The sequence below is a fragment of the Urocitellus parryii genome, chromosome 5, assembly GCF_045843805.1.
Source record: "Urocitellus parryii isolate mUroPar1 chromosome 5, mUroPar1.hap1, whole genome shotgun sequence".
Classification (NCBI taxonomy): Eukaryota; Metazoa; Chordata; class Mammalia; order Rodentia; family Sciuridae; genus Urocitellus; species Urocitellus parryii.
The window spans coordinates 67,161,106-67,180,276 of NC_135535.1; the positions used below are offsets into that span (position 1 = coordinate 67,161,106).

The following is a 19,171-nucleotide window of genomic DNA, read 5'->3' on the forward strand; positions in this document are numbered from 1 at the left end:
AGGGGGTAACCCAGAAAAGGGAAAGAGCAGGAGGAGGATGGGGGGGAGTTAAATAGATTTTCTGTAAAACACACTTGCCCAAGGATACTACTCCGGAAGGCTCCCTCCCCTTTAGACCTCTGCCCCAAAAGACATAATCTTCTTGACTTGATTTTTTTCAACATAGCTGAGAGGTTCCCAAGAAATATGTAAACAAAAAAGCTTTACTAATATTAAGGAAGAACAGAAAGAAAATAAACAATGAAAATACATGAACTATAAAACAGCCCAGAGTATTTAACCTTCAGCACCAAAAGAAACAAACCAACAAAATAAAACCCAGGTCTGGGGGTGTGGCTTAGTGGTAGAACACTTTAATTGCACGTGTGAGGCCCTGGGTTTGATCCTTAGCACCACATAAAAATAAATAAATAAAACAGAGTATTATGTCCATCTCCAACTTAAAAAAAAAAAAAAAAAAAAAACTAAGAAGGTGAACAAAATTGTTAAAATTTCCAAGACAGCGGGCTGGGGATGTTGCTCAGGGGTAAAGCAGTTGCCTGGCATATGTGAGGCCCTGGGTTCGATCCTTAGCACCTGCATATAAGTAAACAAATTAATTAAATAAAGGTCCATTGACAACTAAAAAAAAAATTTTTAAAAATTTTCCAAGATAGGAGTGGGTTTGTCGCTCAGTGATAGAGTGCTTGCCTAGCATGTGTGAGGTACTGGGTCCAATTCTCAGCATCGCATATAAATAAAATAAGGGTCAACTGACAACAAAAATGTTCCATGGTGGGATGGCGCATGCCAATAATCCCAGTGGCTCAGGAGGCTGAAGCAGGAGGATTGGGAGTTCAATGCCAGCCTAGTGAGGCTGTAAGCAACTCAGTGAGACCCTGTCTCTAATGATTTTTTTTTTTTTTAAAGATAGAGAGGGGAGGGAGGGAGGGAGAGAGAGAGAGAGAGAGAGAGAGAGAGAGAGAGAGAGAGAGAGAAATTTTAATGTTTATCTTTCAGTTTTCGGCGGACACAACATCTCTGTTTGTATGTGGTGCTGAGGCTCGAACCCGGGCCTCGCGCATGTCAGGCGAGCGCACTACCGCTTGAGCCACATCCCCAGCCTGACCCTGTCTCTAAATAAAATATAAGAAAGGGTTAGGGGTGTGGCTCAGTGGTTAAGTGCCCCTGGTTCAATCTCTGGTACAAAAAAAAAAAAAAAAAATTCCATGACAAATTTGATGTTTTTGGGGAAATGTCAAATATCAAATTATTTCTGAATAAATATTACTCAGTAGGCCTGCCTTGCTGTACCAGGCATTCATGATGCTGATTGGGTAGAGTAGGTATTCATGGTCATACCCTCCACCCTTCCTCTGTGGGAAATTGGAAATTTAGGGGAACCACAGTACACTGTTATTTTCCTCTTTTGGAGTACTTTCCTGCTGGTATCAAAACTTAGAAGGCTTGGCATTTCCTTAACTTTCTATCTTAAAAAAATTTAAACTTATAGAAAACTGGCAAAAATAATACAGTGATTGCATATCTACCTTTCACCTAGATTCATTAGCTATTATTGTTCCTACATTTGCTTTTTCTCTTTGGTTTTGCTGAGCCATCTGAGTTGCAGATATCAACTTCATTCCTAAACACTTCATCATATATTCCCCAGACAGGGTAATTTCTATATAACCAAGACAGTTACCATACTTGGGAAACAATACACTAATATCTAACCGAAAGTTCCCCAATTGCCCCATTAATGTCCCTATTTTTGTTTGTCTTAAATCTGGAATCTCAGCAGGGTGAGGTAATGGACACCTATAATTCCAGCCTCTCCAGAGGCTGAGGCAGGAGGATCACAAATTCCAGGGAAGTCTGGGCAAGTTAGTGAGGCACGGTCTCAAAATAAAAATACAATAAGGGCTGTGGATATAGTGCAGTGGGAGAACGCTGCTGGGTTCATTCTCCAGTCAACCCCACAAAAAATTCCAGACTGGGGGTGTGGCTCAGTGGTAGAGTACTTGCCTACTTGCCTAGCCTACACAAGGCTCTGGGCTTCAACCTCAATAAAAAAGAGAGAGAGAGAGAGAGAGAGAGAGAGAGAGAGAGAGAGAGAGAGAGAAAAGGAAAATAATTCCATGTAATTCACAGTACATCTTTAAATTTCCTCATTTGTCAAATGCATTTTGAATTAAGATATTTTCAATTTATGGTGGGTTTATCAGGACACAATCCCACTGTAAACTGAGGAGCACCTATATATATATGTGTGTGTGTGTGTGTGTGTGTGTATGTGTGTGTGTGTGTGTGTGTATAGATAGATAGATAGATAGATAGATAGATAGATAGATAGACAATTTTTAAAAATTTCCTCATTTGTGGCCAGGCACAGTGGCACATGTCTATAATCCCTGTGACTCAGGAAGCTAGGGCAGGAGGATCCAAAGTTGGAGGCCAGCCTCAGCAACCTAGCGAGGTCCTAAACAACTTAGTGAGACCCTGTCCCAAAATAAAAAATAAAAAGGGCTGGGGATGTAGTTCGCAGTGGTGGAGTACTCCTGGGTTCAGTCCCTGGTAACTAACACACACACACACACACACACACACACACACACACACAGAAATTTTCTCATTTGTAAAAGGGGTTAATTTTGATGGGTATGGGTTTGGGTTTGGGAGGGACTTAAAAAGTCAAGAGGAAAGTGGGATTTTGAACAAGGCCAGAAGGATGACTAATGGCCACCTCACTGTGGCAAGCCAACCAAGATGGCCACAAATGATCCTCATCTCCTGGTATTCATTCCCTCTTTAATTCCCTTCTGTTGAGTATTAATTGGCCCACTGACTTGCTTCTGATCCACAGAACACAGCAAAAGTGATTGAATGGCCCTTTGATGAAGGTGAATGAGATCAGAGCTTCTATTTTATTAGCAGACACTCTTCTTGATGGCTTTGAGGAAGCAAGCTGCCACACTGGAGAGCCCCAGGTGGCAAGGAGCTGAGGCCGTCAGTCCAACAGCCTGCCAGTAACAGAATCCTGTCAACAATCACATGAGCTTGGAACTGGATCCTTCCCCATTATAGCCACCTATGAAACTGAAGCACCAGCTAACACCCTGCTTAGTTAAAAAAAATTATTCAGTTGTGGATGAACACACAGTATACTTATGTATTTTTATGTGGTGCTGAGGATTGAACCCAGTGCCTCACACATGTGAGGCAAGCACTTTACCACTGAGTACAGCCTCAGTCCTGCTTGTAGTTTTATGTGATTATGAAACACAGCATTATACCTGCCATGCTCAGACTCCACTGAAATAATAAACGTGTGTTTTTTTTTAAGAGAGAGAGTGAGAGAGAGAATTTTTAATATTTATTCTTAGCTATTGGCGGACACAACACCTTTGTTTGTATGTGGTGCTGAGGATCGAACCCGGGCCGCACGCATGCCAGGTGGGCGCGCTACCAATTGAGCCACATCCCCAGCCCCACATGTGTTGTTTTAAGCTATTAAAAAACAGCCTTGCATATGGAAGTCATTGTCATCCCCCGACCTTTTAAAATTATGAGACAGGAACTCACTAAGTTGTCTTGCCAATTTGTGGAGTGGACTCAACTTGTGATCCTCCTGCCTCAGTCTCCTGAGTTTTGAGATTATAGGCGTGTGCCACTGAGCCCAGTATCATCCCTTTTTACTGAAGAAACTGGGCTCAGATAGGCTTGATCAATTGTCCAATGTACCAGTCATCTTCTTGGTTGCAAAAATAGAAACAGCCTGTAACTAATGTAAGCAGAAAAGACAATTTTTTTTGGAAGGATAGTGAATGATTTGCTCATAGAAATGATGGAAAGGCCAGAGTACTCAGGCTTAAAAACCAGGCAGGAACAAAGGGAAATTGGATAGTGGGAAGGAAGAGTCTAGTTCTAGCTCCTGTCCCTGCTGCTGAGACCAGAATTAATACTAAACTGTCCTATCTTCTTCACATCATTAGCCTTAGGCTCAAAGCTGGCAGTTGGGAGTGTCCCATCATCTGAGTGTGGGGCAGCTCTGCACCTGTTGATGACTGGGGTCAGCTGACAGTAGGTGCTCAAAAATGGTTTATTCGATTCATAAACCAAAGGTTCATCTAACATTGGGTACAGAATAGATGGAGGGTTAGCTCATGCCTTGAAGACTCAAACACTGATGTAGCCCTTTTTTCCAATGCAATGACATTCTCAGCCCTTCCCAGGCTTTCTGGAATTTCTCATACAGCCCCAGAGCCATATAGTAGATGAAGGTAGTGAAATGCTGGGAGATGAACTAGGGGTGGTAGTGTCATAAATGTGCCATCAGAGGGCGCATGAGACTCAGAAATTTACCAAAAAGACATGGGGGAAATTGGTGTGGCAGAATAGGGTGGTGGTGGGGGGAAAGGCTGAGGAAGTCTGGCTTGAGTGGGGCTCAGGCAAGCTAGGCTCTGGGCACCCAGAGAACCACCAGCAGTGGTATGGGCCTCAAGAGGTTTCTCTGGTCCTCGAGGTCCTGGTTGCACCTTTTCCCCACTCCGGGAGCTTTGGGTTCCCCTGATCTTTGCATTGAGATCTTGAGAGGACTTTGAACTCTTCTCTTTATGACATCAATTCTCTAACTGTAAACACTCCCCCACACCATCAATCCCAGTTCAGCACTGGGGAACTGCTCAGGGGTGGGAGTGGGGCAATGGGAGTGCCTCTGGCCTTGCAAATGGGGTAGGATCAAGGTGGTCAATAGTATTCTCACCTGAGAACTTCCTTGGCAGTAAGGCAGAAGGAGGCTAAATGTGGCTTCCCTTTTGGACTGGAATTTCCAGTGTTTAGCACAGTAGGTGCTCAAGAAATGTTTGTTCCCTGTCAAAAATTATTTGATGTGAATAAATCATGCAGAGGGAACCAAAGCAGGTCACCTGGGCACTCCAACTCCACAATATTTCTTGAGTGCTTCCACTCCTTAACTTCCCACCATTATAGTCCTTTCCCAAGCCACTGTTCTTTTCACCTGGACCACTATAATAGCTTCCTAAGTGGTTTCTCTTGCATCCCTTGATCCTGCCATTTATTCTCCACCCAGCAGCCAGCATGATCTTTTAAAACCATAAATCAGATCATGCCACTTCCGAGCTTAACACCTTCCAAAGGCTTCTCATTACACTTTGAATGAGATCCAGACTCCTTACCCTGGCCTATGAGTCTCTGCACCAGCCAGGGCATGCCTCCCTCTCTGACCTCATCTTCGACCGTTTCAGCCTCACTAACTTTCTGTTTCTTGAGCACAGGGAGCTTGTTATTGCTGCAGGGCTTTTGCATTAGTTGTTCCCTCTGCCTGGAATGCTCTTTACCCAGATTCTTTGCATGGCTGCCTCCATGTCATTCAGGTCTCCATGTAAATGTCGTTTCCTCAGCTCTCTTGACAACCCAACCTAGGTTTCTCCCCCAGTCACTTCCAATCTATCCCTGGTTCATTGGTCACCATAGCACTGATTATCATTAACTGTCTTCTCATCTATTCATTTGTTTCTAGAAGACAAACTCCAGGAAAATAGGGTCTGCTGAGTTTAATTCCTGTATCCCCAGCATCTATTAATAAAACTGTGCCTAAGACATAGAACACACTCAAGTGTTTGTGGAATGCACGAATATGGTGGGGACCTAATGTGATGGGGAATAGATGTTATCCCTCTGGAGCTGACATGGGAGGTAGGTTGTGGGACTAGGATTGGCCAAGTAGTATACCAATTCTGGACCCTAGAGGAAGTTAAGAGTCTCTGAGTGGTTCTGGTAGTGACAGAAATCGTGTTAGGGGTGATGAAATGGACAGGGTATATTTACTGGTTTAAATGAATATGGGTTGATTTTACATTTTTTTTCCTTTGTGGTACCAGGATACAGGGACACTTAATCACTGAGCTATATCCCCCTATCCCTTTTTATATCTTGAGACAAGGTCTCACTAAGTTACCCAGGGTGACCTTACACTTGTGTTCCTTCTGCCTCTGCCTCTCATGTAGCTGGGTTTATAGGTATGTATCACCGCACCTGGCTTATATATTTCTCTTTTTGCAGTGCTGGGGATTGAACCCAGGGCCTAGCACATGTTAGGCAAGCACTTAACCTCTGAGCTACATACAGCCTCAGCCCTTACAGATCTTTTTTACTTTCTGAAAATAAAATGTGCAGAAATCTGATCTTTGAAGCAGAAAAGTTAGGGAATGGTTTTTTGCATTGTCAAAATTTAGCTGTTATTCAAACAACCCATGGAATGCTCAGGGGACTAAAGCCTATTCATGTTACATTACAGGGTGTTTTCAGCACTGCGTATTTATAGAGTGCTGTCCAGATACACTTAGAGTTTTATGGAACTTGCATTTACATATAATACATGCTCCAAGTAGGAATTTCCTCTTCCTGAAAATGAGAGGTTGAGAATACATCCCTCTATGACTGTGGTCTGTATTATAAAAAACCAAAACGGCCATTGAGACCAAGCTAGACTTGGAGAAATAAAGACAGTTTCTGCTGACTGCCTCTATTTTTCTTTCTCTTTGTCAAGGTTAAAACTTTTCAATGAATCCCTGATTTATTGTTTATTCTTTACCCTGGGATAAGGAGGTCCTTTCTGAATATTTTACTTACTGCAATGATTTTCAAACTCAGCTCAGCAGAGTTGGTGTTTCACAAGCTGGGTAAAGGGGCACTGCCATGGGAAATTGAATAATAACCAACTTATTTCAGTTCAAAGAAAAAAACGGATATAATTTTCTCCATTTTAGGGTTCTTCCATATTATTTTCTAAAACTTGTGGTGCCTGCTATTCTAGACTTTATTAGATCTGTCATAGCACAAAATTATGTACTGAATTATTGTAATACATTAATATTTCATCATATTCTGCTAAGGCTATTGTTTTTTTGAAGGGCTCAGGGTAAGGCTGAAAACCCGCCTTAGAGATTCTATGTTTCCTATCCAGCTATTCCCCTACAAACCTTTCTAACAACCTGAATGCGTTTCAGAGACACAGGATTTGGGTGAAACATGTTCAGAATTGGCAATCCCTCTGTCATGGAAGAGGACAGACAGCAAAAGACCCAGACCCTAACCTGCTGGTCTGAGGACTCTCTGGCACTTTGTAGTTGCTAATGGCAGTAGTTTTCATACTTTCTGGGTCACAGAAGCTAGAGATCAAGGGCCCACTGCCCCTAAAAGTATTCCCTATAGCCAAATGGGGACAAAGCCAGTAGAAGAATGTCTTTGCTTCCAAGGAAACAAAGGGAAGGATTGGCACAATTCATGTCTGTGATATACACAGACATAATTATGGTAAAGCAGAATAAAAAGAGCAGTGAATTTGGGCCAGTGGATATAAGTTATGGTTCAACTCAAGTCACCAACTGTCTGTGTGACTGAGTAAGTCATCTCACATCTCAAAGGCTTGATTTTTTTTTTTTTTTTGTAATCACTGTAACAGAGTGGTTACAAATCTTTTGCCAGATTGCAAGGGATCATAATCTGAATCTATTACCACCTTATCTTGAAGAAATTGTTGAACCTCTCTATGCCTTATTTGTATCATCTTCAAGCTGGAGAATGTAATAGCATCAGAAGTGTTTTAAAGAGTAAATTGGTGGGGCTGGGGATGTGGCTCAAGCGGTAGCGCGCTCGCCTGGCATGCGTGCGGCCCGGGTTCGATCCTCAGCACCACATACAAACGAAGATGTTGTGTCCGCCGAGAACTAAGAAAAAATAAATAAATGTTAATATTCTCTCTCTCTCTCTCTGTCCCCCTCTCACTCTCTCTTTAAAAAAAAAAGAGAGTAAATTGGTTATTTCTTAATTATTATTTATTTATTTTATGAATTTTGAGGCAGGGTCTTGCTAAGTTTGCCCAAACTGGCTTTGAATTTGGGATCTTCCTACCATAGCCTCCTGAATTGCTGGGTTATAGGCTTGTGCCACTGCATCTGGATTAAATGAGTTATTTAATGTTAAGGGTCTAGGAGAATACTCGGCACATAGTCAATGTTATACAAATGTTTGTTATTATAATTACTAACTACTAAAAGTATAGCAGCTGAATTAGATCATCTTTAAGACTCCTTACTGCTTAAATACCCTACAGATTGAACTCAGGGGCACTTCTGAGTTACATCCTCTTTTTAAAAAAAATTAAGACAGGGTTTCACTGGAATTTGTGACCCTCCTGCCTTAGCCTCCTGAGTAGCTGTCTTCCCCTGTCTTCCTTATTTCAACTGGCTAGTTTACAAACTTAAACATTCAATAATTGAGCATTTCCCACATGCCTAGCACTAGCTTGTGTTTCCTATCTATGGATTAAAGGACTAGAATCATTTTAAAGGTCCCAACAATCTATAGTCCTAGAAACAGATTTGATGGTTGGGATACAGGAAAGGTGCTGATAGTAGCCCTGTCCTCCAGGAACTGAAAATGGAGCGCAGGGGTCCAGACTAACCTACCTGCTGTCCACTAGGGTAGAAGCATCCTTAATCTACCCAGAGAAGGACACAGAACAATATTTTTTCCAGCTTCTTTGATTGGTGTGCAATTTTTTCATTCCAAAATAAAGGACAAAATCTTCCATTCCAAAATACAAAATTTCATTTTATACACCCCCCCTCTTTTTTTTGACAGTACTGGGAATGGAGCCCAGGGTCTAACACATGGTAGGCAAAACACTGTATCTTTGCACTGTATCTCCAGTTCCTCCCCTATATTTCTTTACCTTAATTGTTTCTTGTATTTCCCTCTGTAGCCCATAAACACATTACAAGAAGTAAATGGTAGATATTTGATTCAAGTTGGAGAGGAGTTTTTTTTTTTTTTTTTGGTACTGGGGATTGAATTCAGGGGCACTCCACCACTGAGCCTCATCCCCAGACCATTTTTGTATTTTATTTAGAGACAGGGTCTCACTGAATTGCTTAGTGCCTCGCTATTGCTGAGGCTGGCTTTGAACTCCGGATTCTCCTGCCTCAGCTTCCACAGCCACTGGGATTACAGGCTCATGGAACTGTGCTGGCTGAGAGGAAATTTAAAAAAAAAAAATTAAGTTGTTGATAGACCTTTATTTTATTTATTTATATGCGGTGCTCAAAATCGAACCCAGTGCTGCACACATGCCAGGCAAATGTGCTGCCACTGAGCCCCAGCCCCAGCCCAGGAAATTTTGATAGTGGGAAGAACACTGCCTATTTGAAGGGAGAAATCAGGCAAAGAGTCCCCAAAGGTCAAATTAGAGGCCAGGCTTGCACAACTGCCAATCATATATGGTAGAATAAACTACCACTTTCTTATTTTCATTTCCCATTTTCAAATTATAACCAACATTTTGCTATCTGATCTTGAAACCCTGTGAGAAAGAGTAGATGGTTTTATCCCCATTTTATAGTTGAGGCTCCAACAGAGTAAGTATTATTTATCCAAGGTATATCCTTTGCAGTGATATATGGCTAATAAGTGATGGAAACTTCCTAACTCTTCCCCTGTCTTCCTTATTTCAAGCTCTCTTCTGGGCTTAGGAATCCTGGTGAGGATTTGGAGTGGACAAATTAGGGCCTTGAAGGACAAGCATATAAGGAGGGCTGAGTCTGAGGAAGCAGCAGCTTGGGGTATCAGCCAGGAAGAGGTCTGGGGTAAGCAGTGGGATATTGGGTGGGGAAGGGGCTGGCGGGGCTAAAATGGAAGGAGGAGCTACAGGTCTGGCTGAGGGAACTGGGGGCCCCCTGGGCTGGGACGCCGGCGGGTAGGGGCTCGTAGGGAAGCCTGGCAGGCTGCCTTCTTCCCAGCTCTGGAGGAATGGTATTGCCTCTTAAGTCAGCCTCACCCACAGCCTTGGAATTAACCCTCCTCTATTTTCTGGTTCCACCATCATTCTAACCCTCAAAGAGTTAAAGGAGCTTTCACATAATTTTTGCATCTCCCAGGTAACTTGGGCAGCTGCTTCAAAAGGGAAATAAATAAAAGCTCCAAACAATTTCTCGGCTCTTGTACCTAGCAATGCACACCCCGCCCCCCACCCCAGCGGAGAAGCACAAACCTTTGGGTAAAAGGTGCCCGGGGAGGGACTCTCTGCAAGTTGGCAGGTGCGAGAAGGTGTGGGGAAAGGGCCACTCAGGGAGCGTGAGGCCAGAGGGCGACGTCTAAAATGCCTCTTCCCACATCCCCCTGCTGTGCCCTGGGCGCAGCAGGTTCCCGACGGGGACGATGCCCCCCTAGGGCTGCCCGGGAGAGGAAAGAAGTGGTGTGTCGGCAAGCAGGCCGCACACACCTGGCGCCTTGTGGAATGAAATTTTAATTAATTATTAAACTGAGTTCCGGCGGGAGGGAGCGAGGCCGCCACCGGGAGGGCGGGCACGGCGGGGTGGGGGCTGGGGCAGAGTGGAAAGGAGGGGTGAGGAGTGGGCTCTGGGCTCCCGCTCCACCCCTGGGGACCCCAACGGGAAGGAAGCCGACCCCCGTTGGGCGGGTGTGGCATTTTCGCAGAGTGAGGGTGGGTTTGTGGCGCGCGGACCCCTGGGCCGAGGGTGGGCTGGAATGCCGGAGGATGCTGCTCCGGGGTGAAGGGATGGGGGAGCAGTGCTTAGCTCCCTCTCCTCCCGGGTCTTGATCCCAGAACAGTAGCCGCTTGTTTTCCCAAGACTGGGGGAGGAAGAGGCCGGAGGAGAGGAAGGGGCGCGCGAAGGGAGGGGTCCCATTCTTCGGTCTTCCCCCATTTTGACGACCCGGTTCCTCGGAAGGGGAATGGGCAACTCTGCCCCCCGCTCCTGGGGAGGGGGAGGGGGTTCCCAGACAAAAGGAGCTTGTGCCTTTAAGGCGGGGAGTCCGGGAGCCGGCGGGGAGGGGACTTCTGGATCCGGGGTAGAGGGCGGCTGCGCTGGACAACAAGGGAGGGGGCGAGGGCCGCTCGGACGGCTGGACGGCGGGCGGGACGGCCGGGACGCGCGGACACGGAGCAGGACCGCGGGACGGCCGGCCGGCCGGCCGGAGCCCGCAGGGGCGGCGGGGCGGGGGCCCCGGGGAGGCGCCGACCCGAGCCGGCAGGTGAGCCCGCGGGAGCGGAGCTGGGAAGTGGCCGCGCCGGCGCTCGGGCTGCGGGGCTGGGGCAGAGGCACCCCGGCGCGGCTCCCGACGAGTTTTTTTTTTTTTTTTTTTTTTTTTTTTTTTGTGGGTGCAGCGAATCCGGAGATGGGTAGTCTGGACTATTTGGGGTGGGGGGGACCCGAGGCCATGGGGCTGGTAAAGAGAAGTGCTGGAGATGGGGGATGAAGGAGTCCTCGGTCCCGGCCGGAGGGTCCCCACCCTCTCTCCCAGCCACACGCTTCCCTTCCTCCACTCGCTGGAGTTTCCAGGCTTGTCCTAAAGTGGGGGAGAAGCGTGTCCTGGGGGAGGGGCTGGCCTGTGGGTTTGGCAGCGGGGCCAAGGGGTGAGTCTCTAAGTTTAGGGTAGAGTGTGATTGTGTTTAGAGGAGAGGGAGGCTCTCTGTGGTAGGCTCCCACCCTGCCCTCACCCCAAGCGTTTGGAATGAAAGGGGTGGTGTCATTCTCCTCTTTCTCCCAAGGCCTGCTGCAGGGAAGGTAAACTGTATTCAGAGCAAACTTAGAGGTGTGGGGGCGACCTAAAAGCCAGAGGTGGAATTAGGTGGTGAGAGACCCTTTCCTAAGACCTTCCTCTTCCTTGCCAGAGTCCCACTGTGAGCTGGAAGACCCTGGTGGGTTGTATGGTTGGGGCTGGATGTAGGAACCCTTTGCAGTCCTTAGGGAGAGCTGGAAAGGGAGGAAAAGGCAGTGCTGAACCTACAGATACAGGCCTTGGGGAGGCTTCTCTACATCTGGAAAGGCCTGGAATTGAGGCCCACGTCTCAGCATGGTGGGTGGTGCTGGCACTGTTGGGCCCCGCCTGGGTGCTTTTTTTGCCATGAACTTTCTGAAATTGTTTTAAAACCCCTGGAGCCTTCTTTTGCCAAGGAGGGCAGGGGCAGATGGCCCCTGGAGATGGGATGGATGAGAGGTGGCCAGGAAGAGGATTGAGCCAAGCAGTGGGAAGAGCCATCCTTGGGGCTGGGCCTTGGCTGTCTTCAGACTCTGGTCTCATGGAAGCATCAGGATTTGGGAGGGACTTGAGGTCTGGGAGGCACTGGGCCTGGGACTGAGGGCTGAGTGGGACATAGCTCCACTTGTAGGAGCTGGTGATGCCAGGAGCAGCAGATCTGTGGGAGAAAAGGGTCCAAGACTCAGGAAAGGAGGTCAGAGATGCAAGGGTCAAGCTCTGATTGCTGGTAAGGGAGGTGGTCTGTGCTCCAGGTATTCATAGTGATGGGTTCTTGGACAGGGAGGGTTGAGGGACCATATAGAGAAGTTTTGTGGCTTGGAACAGTGACCTCCCGTATTTCCTGCCATACTAAGCTTGGCATTGGGTGCTAGGAGTGCTGGGAGTCCAGCAAGTTCTCCAGGATGGGCAGTGCCTGCAGTGGAGCCCAGGGTGGGATTGTTGCAGTTGGTTGGACAGTTACAGATCTCTGAAGTTATTCCCTTGTGGGGTCACACAGTGTTCTTGGAAGGGTGATATGTTCCCCTGGACAGTGTCTGCCCCTTCCTCTGTGGGTATGAGCCAGATGCTAAAATATCCTTCCAGGGGGCTGGGAACATGGCCAGAAACAGGTCCTTTGGGAACAGAGGTCTGGGTCAGTGGTGGTTGGAGATAAGAACTGGGCAGGGGACTGGTGAATGGAAAGAGGCTGAAACAAAATGTCGTGGGGGTGGGGTGGGAAACCTGCTCAGCCTGGGTTCTATCCCCAGCAGCTCTGGGGACTGACAACTAAGGACACAGGGACTGATAGAACCAAGCATCTGACTGGCTGAAAGGATATACTCATGACTTTAGTCTTTCCATCTCTTAGACATTGGCAGAGGTTTGGGTTCAAAGTGTTGTGGGGTGGGGAGAAGAACTAATATTTACCAAGTGTGAACTATATGACAGGTATTATTAGGTTCTTTCCCCAGGACCATTATTATTCCCATTTTATAGATGAAGAAACTGATGCAGGGAGGTTAAGTAACTTGTCCCAGGTGGAGTAGCTAGCAAATAATCACACTAAGGTTTGAAACCTGGTCTCACACCAAAGGTGCTTCTAATGAAATATTGTCAAACGCCAGGCTTCCTTTGGTGACCTTTTCCAAATGCCACCTGACCAAAAGTCTTGTAGTCTTGATCTGTCCTTCCAGATGACGCTGTTGGTGAGTTTGAAGGGCATGCTGCTGTATGGAATATAGGAGAAGGGATGCCGACAGAACTTGGCTGAGGAGATGGAGGTTTTGGGGTGTGCAGAGAAGTCCCAGCCTGCCTTCTGCTTTTGGGGCCCTTGGGTGTCTGGAGTGCTGCTCATCTGGCATGAGTGTCTGGTTCTGTGGCCACCTGGGGCAAGCACTGGGTACGCTTCCTTCCAGTTCCCTAGTGAGTACAAATGTCAGTGCTGCTTGCTCAGCAGGCTTAAGTACAAGGGGCCCCTCAGGGTGCCCTGTGGACATGGAGGTATGTGGCCCTGGTGGGAATATGGGCATCCACAGGTGACAGTTCTTTCATGTTCATCTACTCCTGACCTGGGCTCAGTCAGGAGACATGTTAGAGCTATTGTCATGGAGTCTTCCTACCCCAGTCCAAAGCTCGTCCCTCCGGGAAACCTGGGATCTAAGACTGATTTGGTTACCTAGGATCTCTGTAGCTTGGGCCAGACATATAAAACTGGCATGGACTTCAGCTTTTATTTTTTCCTGTTGAATTTGTCTTGTGCCCCAGGTGGCCACTTCACAGCGTTTTAATGGAAATCGGGTGGAATTAAGCATTTGAAAAGGCAGAGAAAGTTTATGGGGGGTATAATTCATCCATCCACTTCATATTTATTTACATCCTACTAAGTGTTGAGGATACCGTGAGTAAAACAGGCCCAAATTCTTGCCTTCATGAAGTTGACATTCCAGTTAGGAGAGACAATGAACAAATAAGAAAAATACATAGAATGGCAGTTGCTGATAAGAGCTGAGGAGTAAGAGAAAGTATAAAGCTGGGAAGAGAGATAGGGAGCCGCAGGAAAGGGAGTTGCTATTATAATATGGTGGTTAGAGAGAGCCTCACTGATAAGGGGGACATTTGAGCTCTGACCTAGAGGAGCTCTTGTTCCAGGTGGGGGGACACGAGTTCCAGCAAAGAAGCTAATGTGACTAGATGGAGTGAGGAAGACAGAGTCAGGACTGTCATTATTAGCTGCTTCATTTTCATGCCCTTAAGCTTGCTTGCTTTCTATCTTTTCAATATGTGTTTATTGAGTCCCTACTATAAGATGGTCCACTACATGGCTCTGGTGATAAAAGTGATGAATAAAATTGAGATAATCTCTGCCCTCACAAAGCTTGTAGGTAGAGGAGCATGCAGAGAAGTCCCAGTCTGCCTTCTGCTTTGTGGGCATTACACAAGGAATTATTTAATTATAATTGCAATAATTATTATGGAGGAAATGTACAGAGGTAAGGAACCAAACTTAGTTTGGGTGGAAGAGCTGGGAATTCTTCCCTGAGGAAGTTATACTTAAGCTGTGACCTGACTGGAAAGTTGAATTTAGCTTGGTGAAATGTGCCGTGAGTATCTGAATGATGAGGAAGGATGTGGAAAGAGATTCCCTTTAGTACAGAGGTCACTGATGGGTAGCTCGCAGGCAGAACTCATTCCAGAGACGTGATTTATTTGGCTTGCAGAGTTGAAAATGTGGATTAGTTGCCAGTGTTAAAAATCAACAGATGTTGCATTGAAATATAGTTTCTGTTGAAAAGTCAGAAGCTTTGGCCCCACTGGGACACCAGTGGCAGTAATCTACTGGTGCCAGGTGGTGATTGCCTTCCATGCTCAGGGTATGGACTATTCCTTGCAGTTCTCCTGAACTATGGGTTGCTTCACCCGTTGACATGTGCTCTTGTGTTTGTGACCACCAGGAAATCAGTGCCTTTAGGGGAGAGGTGAATTGTTAAGCATGCTGGCTTTGGCTTAGAATCTTGATTTTCGCACTTTTGTGGTTGCAGGATCTTGGGGAAGTTTCTTCATCTCCCAGTGTCATGGTTTCTCGCCTGTTGAATGGGGATGTCACTGCCTACTTCAAAGTAATTTTATGAGAATGATGTATATGAAGTGCTTAGCTGGGCTGTGGGAAGTGTTCAGGTGATGCACTATTACAAGTGGCAGAAGCCCCCCTGATGGTGTTGTTAAGACCATCTTATGCCTTTATTTCCAGCAGCATGTCATGGTTTAGTGGTCTCCTGGTCCCCAAAGTGGATGAACGGAAAACAGCCTGGGGTGAACGCAATGGGCAGAAGCGCCCACGCCGTGGGACTCGGTCCAGTGGCTTCTGTACACCCCACTATATGAGCTGCCTCCAGGATGCAGAGCCACCCAGCCCCACCCCTGCAGCTCCTGCTCGGTGCCCCTGGCAGGATGAGGCCTTCATCCGGAGGGCAGGCCCAGGCAAAGGCGTGGAGCTGGGGTTGCGGGCAGTGGCCCTGGGCTTTGAGGACACTGAGGTGACAGCAGCAGTTGGAACAGCTGAGGTGGCACCTGATGTGGCACCCAGGAGCAGGAGATCCTGCTGGCGACGTCTGGTGCAGGTGTTCCAGTCAAAGCAGTTCCGCTCAGCTAAGCTGGAGCGCCTGTACCAGCGCTACTTCTTCCAGATGAACCAGAGCAGCCTGACGCTGCTGATGGCGGTGCTTGTGCTGCTCATGGTGGTGCTGCTCATTTTCCACGCAGCACCCACACGCCCTCAGCCTGCCTACGTGGCCCTGCTGGCCTGTGCTGCCACCCTCTTTGTGGTACTCATGGTGGTATGTAACCGACACAGTTTCCGCCAGGACTCCATGTGGGTGGTGAGTTACGTGGTGCTGGGCATCCTGGTGGCTGTGCAGGTCGGGGGTGCCCTGGCAGCCAACCCGCACAGCCCCTCGGCAGGCCTCTGGTGCCCCGTGTTTTTCGTCTACATCACCTACACACTCCTACCCATCCGCATGCGGGCTGCTGTGCTCAGTGGACTGGGCCTCTCCACGCTGCATTTGATCTTGGCCTGGCAACTCAACCGTGGTGACACCTTCCTCTGGAAGCAGGTGGGTGTGGAGAGCACTTGGATAGGAATGGCAAGGAGACTTGGTAATGAAGGGTAGGGAAGTCATGGGTGGATCCCGAGTGTGGGGATTTCTAGCTGGGAGGCCAGGTTTGAGGAATGCCACTCCAGTTGGAATCTGTGGCAGGGGATATTGCTGAGAGGAGTATGGATTCCAGAACCCAGGTCTGTAGTCTGTCACCATAGATCACAGTCTCTAGCTCTTTGGCCTGAGCCTGCTGAAATAATGTAGCCTGTAGAGAGACACAATGTGGGGCTTGAGGTGGGGATGTGATGTTTAGACCCTGGGCTACGGTGGAACTGAGAAGGTTGTGCAGGTTGTATCCTCTGTCCCCAAGTTGACCCTTGAGACTCAGGCCCTGGTACCATCCCTAAAGAGCAGTTCTAGGTGATGATCTGAAGGGAAGAACAGGTTTTGGATAGAATTGGTAAAGAAGGAGTCACCTCTCTCCTAGACTAAGGCTGTTTCTGAGACAACAAGGAAGGTAGAGAGCTTGGTCCACAATCTTGCTCTGAGGTTCTCTGTATGGGCTGGATACTGTCTTGGGGTGCTGAGTGTGGGTAAGTGGGGCTCAGTATCACCACATGGAAGTGAGAATAAGGGTGTGGTTGCAGGTAGACTGGTTGTCCAGTGTGTTGCATTCTGCTCTGTGGGATCTTAGACAACTAACTTGCCTCTCAAGGCTTTGTTTCCCAGTCTGTAAAACCAGGGTAAAAATAGCTTGTATCTCATGGTATTGCTGTGAGGACTTTACCCTTCTCTGAGTGGAGTAGGACCTGACAGGTCAGGGTTCCCACTTGTGGCAGTGAGCTGTGGGGAGTGCTATAAGGATTTTTGGGAAGCTCCTTTCAGAGAGACATGTTGGTGGGTTCTCATGTTTTCCCCTGCTGTGGTGCAAAGGCCAGGCTGCTGTTAGTACACTCCCCTAGTCAGCACTCCGTATGGGCAATCATTGGCACCAATCTTGAGTGCTGTCCTCTACTTCTCTCAGTGTGTGAGGGACTAGCCCCTGCCTTGCCCAGGGCTTGTGGTCTGTGGCCCACCCTGGTCTCACCATGGAGAGGAAGTTGCCTGGGGCTCCCAGGGTGAGGAGCTAGGTGCTCTGGCATGATGCCCTTCCCCGCCCAGCCTGTGCTCCAGAACACAACGTACCTTTTTAAAAGTAACTTTATAGCCCGTTTGTTTGTGGAACACGTGCCCACAGGGCACTATTGGACCGCTTAAAGGGCTAGGTCCTTCTACCCTTGCTGGTCGCCCAGCTTTTCTTTCAGTCTATTAAGGTGGGCTTTGGGGCTGGACTGCCATCTTGGAGGAGAGGAAGCTTAGAGGTGGTCCCTTCCTTCCCCATTCCTCTCTGGATGGCCAGAGGTGGGTGGGTCTCTTCTCTGCTCTCTGCTGGCATGATGCCCAGAGCCAGGCCTGGTGCCTGATTGGGGAGGTTCAGCTTCAGGAAGGTCAGAACTGCCAGCGTCCCACTTCTGTAAGGGTGCCTGGCCTAATCCTGTGGGTCTTGGCGAATACATTTTTGGAGTGATGAAGAAAGTTGTGCTGCCCTTATGCCTGTCTGTAAGGCCAGGGCTGCTCATATAGCCTCCTATGAGCTGAGAACAATTCCCTGTGCCCATTTGGGCCTGTGTGTTTCTGGAGGGGGTGGGGTTTTGTGACCTCCTTTGAGCTTCCTTTGGTCAGCCCCTTCCCAGATCCAGCCCCAGTCATGTTAGTGAGAAGGACCTTCCTCCCCAGCCCACTCATTCAGACACACTGAGCAGTATCACCTGGTGACCTCAGCCCAGCCTGGCATCTCCTCCAGTGTCCTGGCATCCATTTTTTCTCACAGTCGGACAGGGATGTGTATGAACAGTTATTTCAGTCTCTCATCCCCTTTCCCCTTCCCTCCACCGTGACTCACATTTTCCTTTTGGGCTCCTGGGGCCAGGAAGGGAAGTTGCCTGATTTGCCCCCCTTTTCCTTCTCCCTCACTGGGGGCTATTCTTAGAAGCCCCATGGGGAGAGAGTGTGCCCCCTCTTCACCCCTGCTGCTGGGAGGGGGACCTCGGTCTATTTGGCCTGGGGCCTTGTGCACTGGACTGGGAGGAAAGCTGAGAGGCCAGTCTTGTGGGGGTCACAGCTGAAAATGACTAGGAGTCAGCCAAATCTACTTCTCAAATTTACATAGAAGAAACTGAGGTCCCCTAAATTAAATGACCTTTTGAAGTCTGTAGGACTAGTTCTGGTTCAGATCAGTTGGTAAGCTTTCCCTCCCTTCTCCTGGACCAGAGCCCTGCCCCATCCAGCTCTGGGGTGGAGCTGTAAGTGCCAGGTTAACCCCCTAGTTTCCAAAAGCACTGAGGCCAGCTTTTCTTGGATTTGCTCTCCAGCCAGCCAGTGATAATGATGAGGGCTGACCATGCCTAAGGTGGGGGCCTTGGTGTGGGACCTGGCAGGGCCCAGCAGGACCTAGTGTGTTGAGGGGGGAGTTATACCTTGGGGGTAGCCAGACATGGAGGTACCTCATCCCCGGTTATAGAGGGTTCTTTGTATAGTGGAATTGATGACTCCCAAGCCTGGGTTCTGAGCTTGGCCTTGAGATTGAGTGGAACAAGGAGAACTCTTGGAAACCTGGAATGCACTAGGTTGGAACACAGGCTTTGGAGTCTAACTGTCCTGGGCTCAAGTCCCATACCAGCCACACACAACTGTGTGATCTTGGGCAGGTTACCAAACTTCTCTGTACTCTGAGATCCTCACCTTTAAAATGGGATGCTGTTGCTGTGGTGGTGTACCCCTGTAATCCCAGCAACTCGGTAGGCTGAGTCAGAAGTATTACAAGTTCAAGGCTAATCTCAGCAATTTAATGAGACACTCGCAACCTAGGCAGACCCTGTCTCAAAATTTAAAATAATTAAGTAAGTAAGTAAGTAAGTAAATAAATAAATAAATAAATAGGAATGTAGCTTAGTAGTAAAGTGCCCTGGGATTCAATCCCCAGTACCCAAAACAAA

The 19,171-nt window shown here is 47.8% G+C and overlaps 1 protein-coding gene across 10 annotated transcripts in view; it reads left to right on the forward strand.

Annotated features, from left to right (window-relative positions):
• Positions 1–19,171, forward strand: part of Adcy6 (adenylate cyclase 6) — a 37,620-nt gene that overhangs the window by 5,981 nt on the left and 12,468 nt on the right. For 3 of the 10 annotated variants that reach the window (XM_026406983.2, XM_077798215.1, XM_026406988.2), the window contains exon 2: positions 15,290–16,151. In XM_026406983.2, coding sequence (XP_026262768.1) covers positions 15,290–16,151 — 862 coding nt within the window. Of the gene's footprint in view, positions 1–9,523; positions 9,648–10,986; positions 11,056–11,856; positions 11,881–15,289; positions 16,152–19,171 lie in introns of those variants that run through there. The other 7 variants (XM_026406984.2, XM_026406987.2, XM_026406989.2 and 4 more) reach the window with 6 other exon arrangements.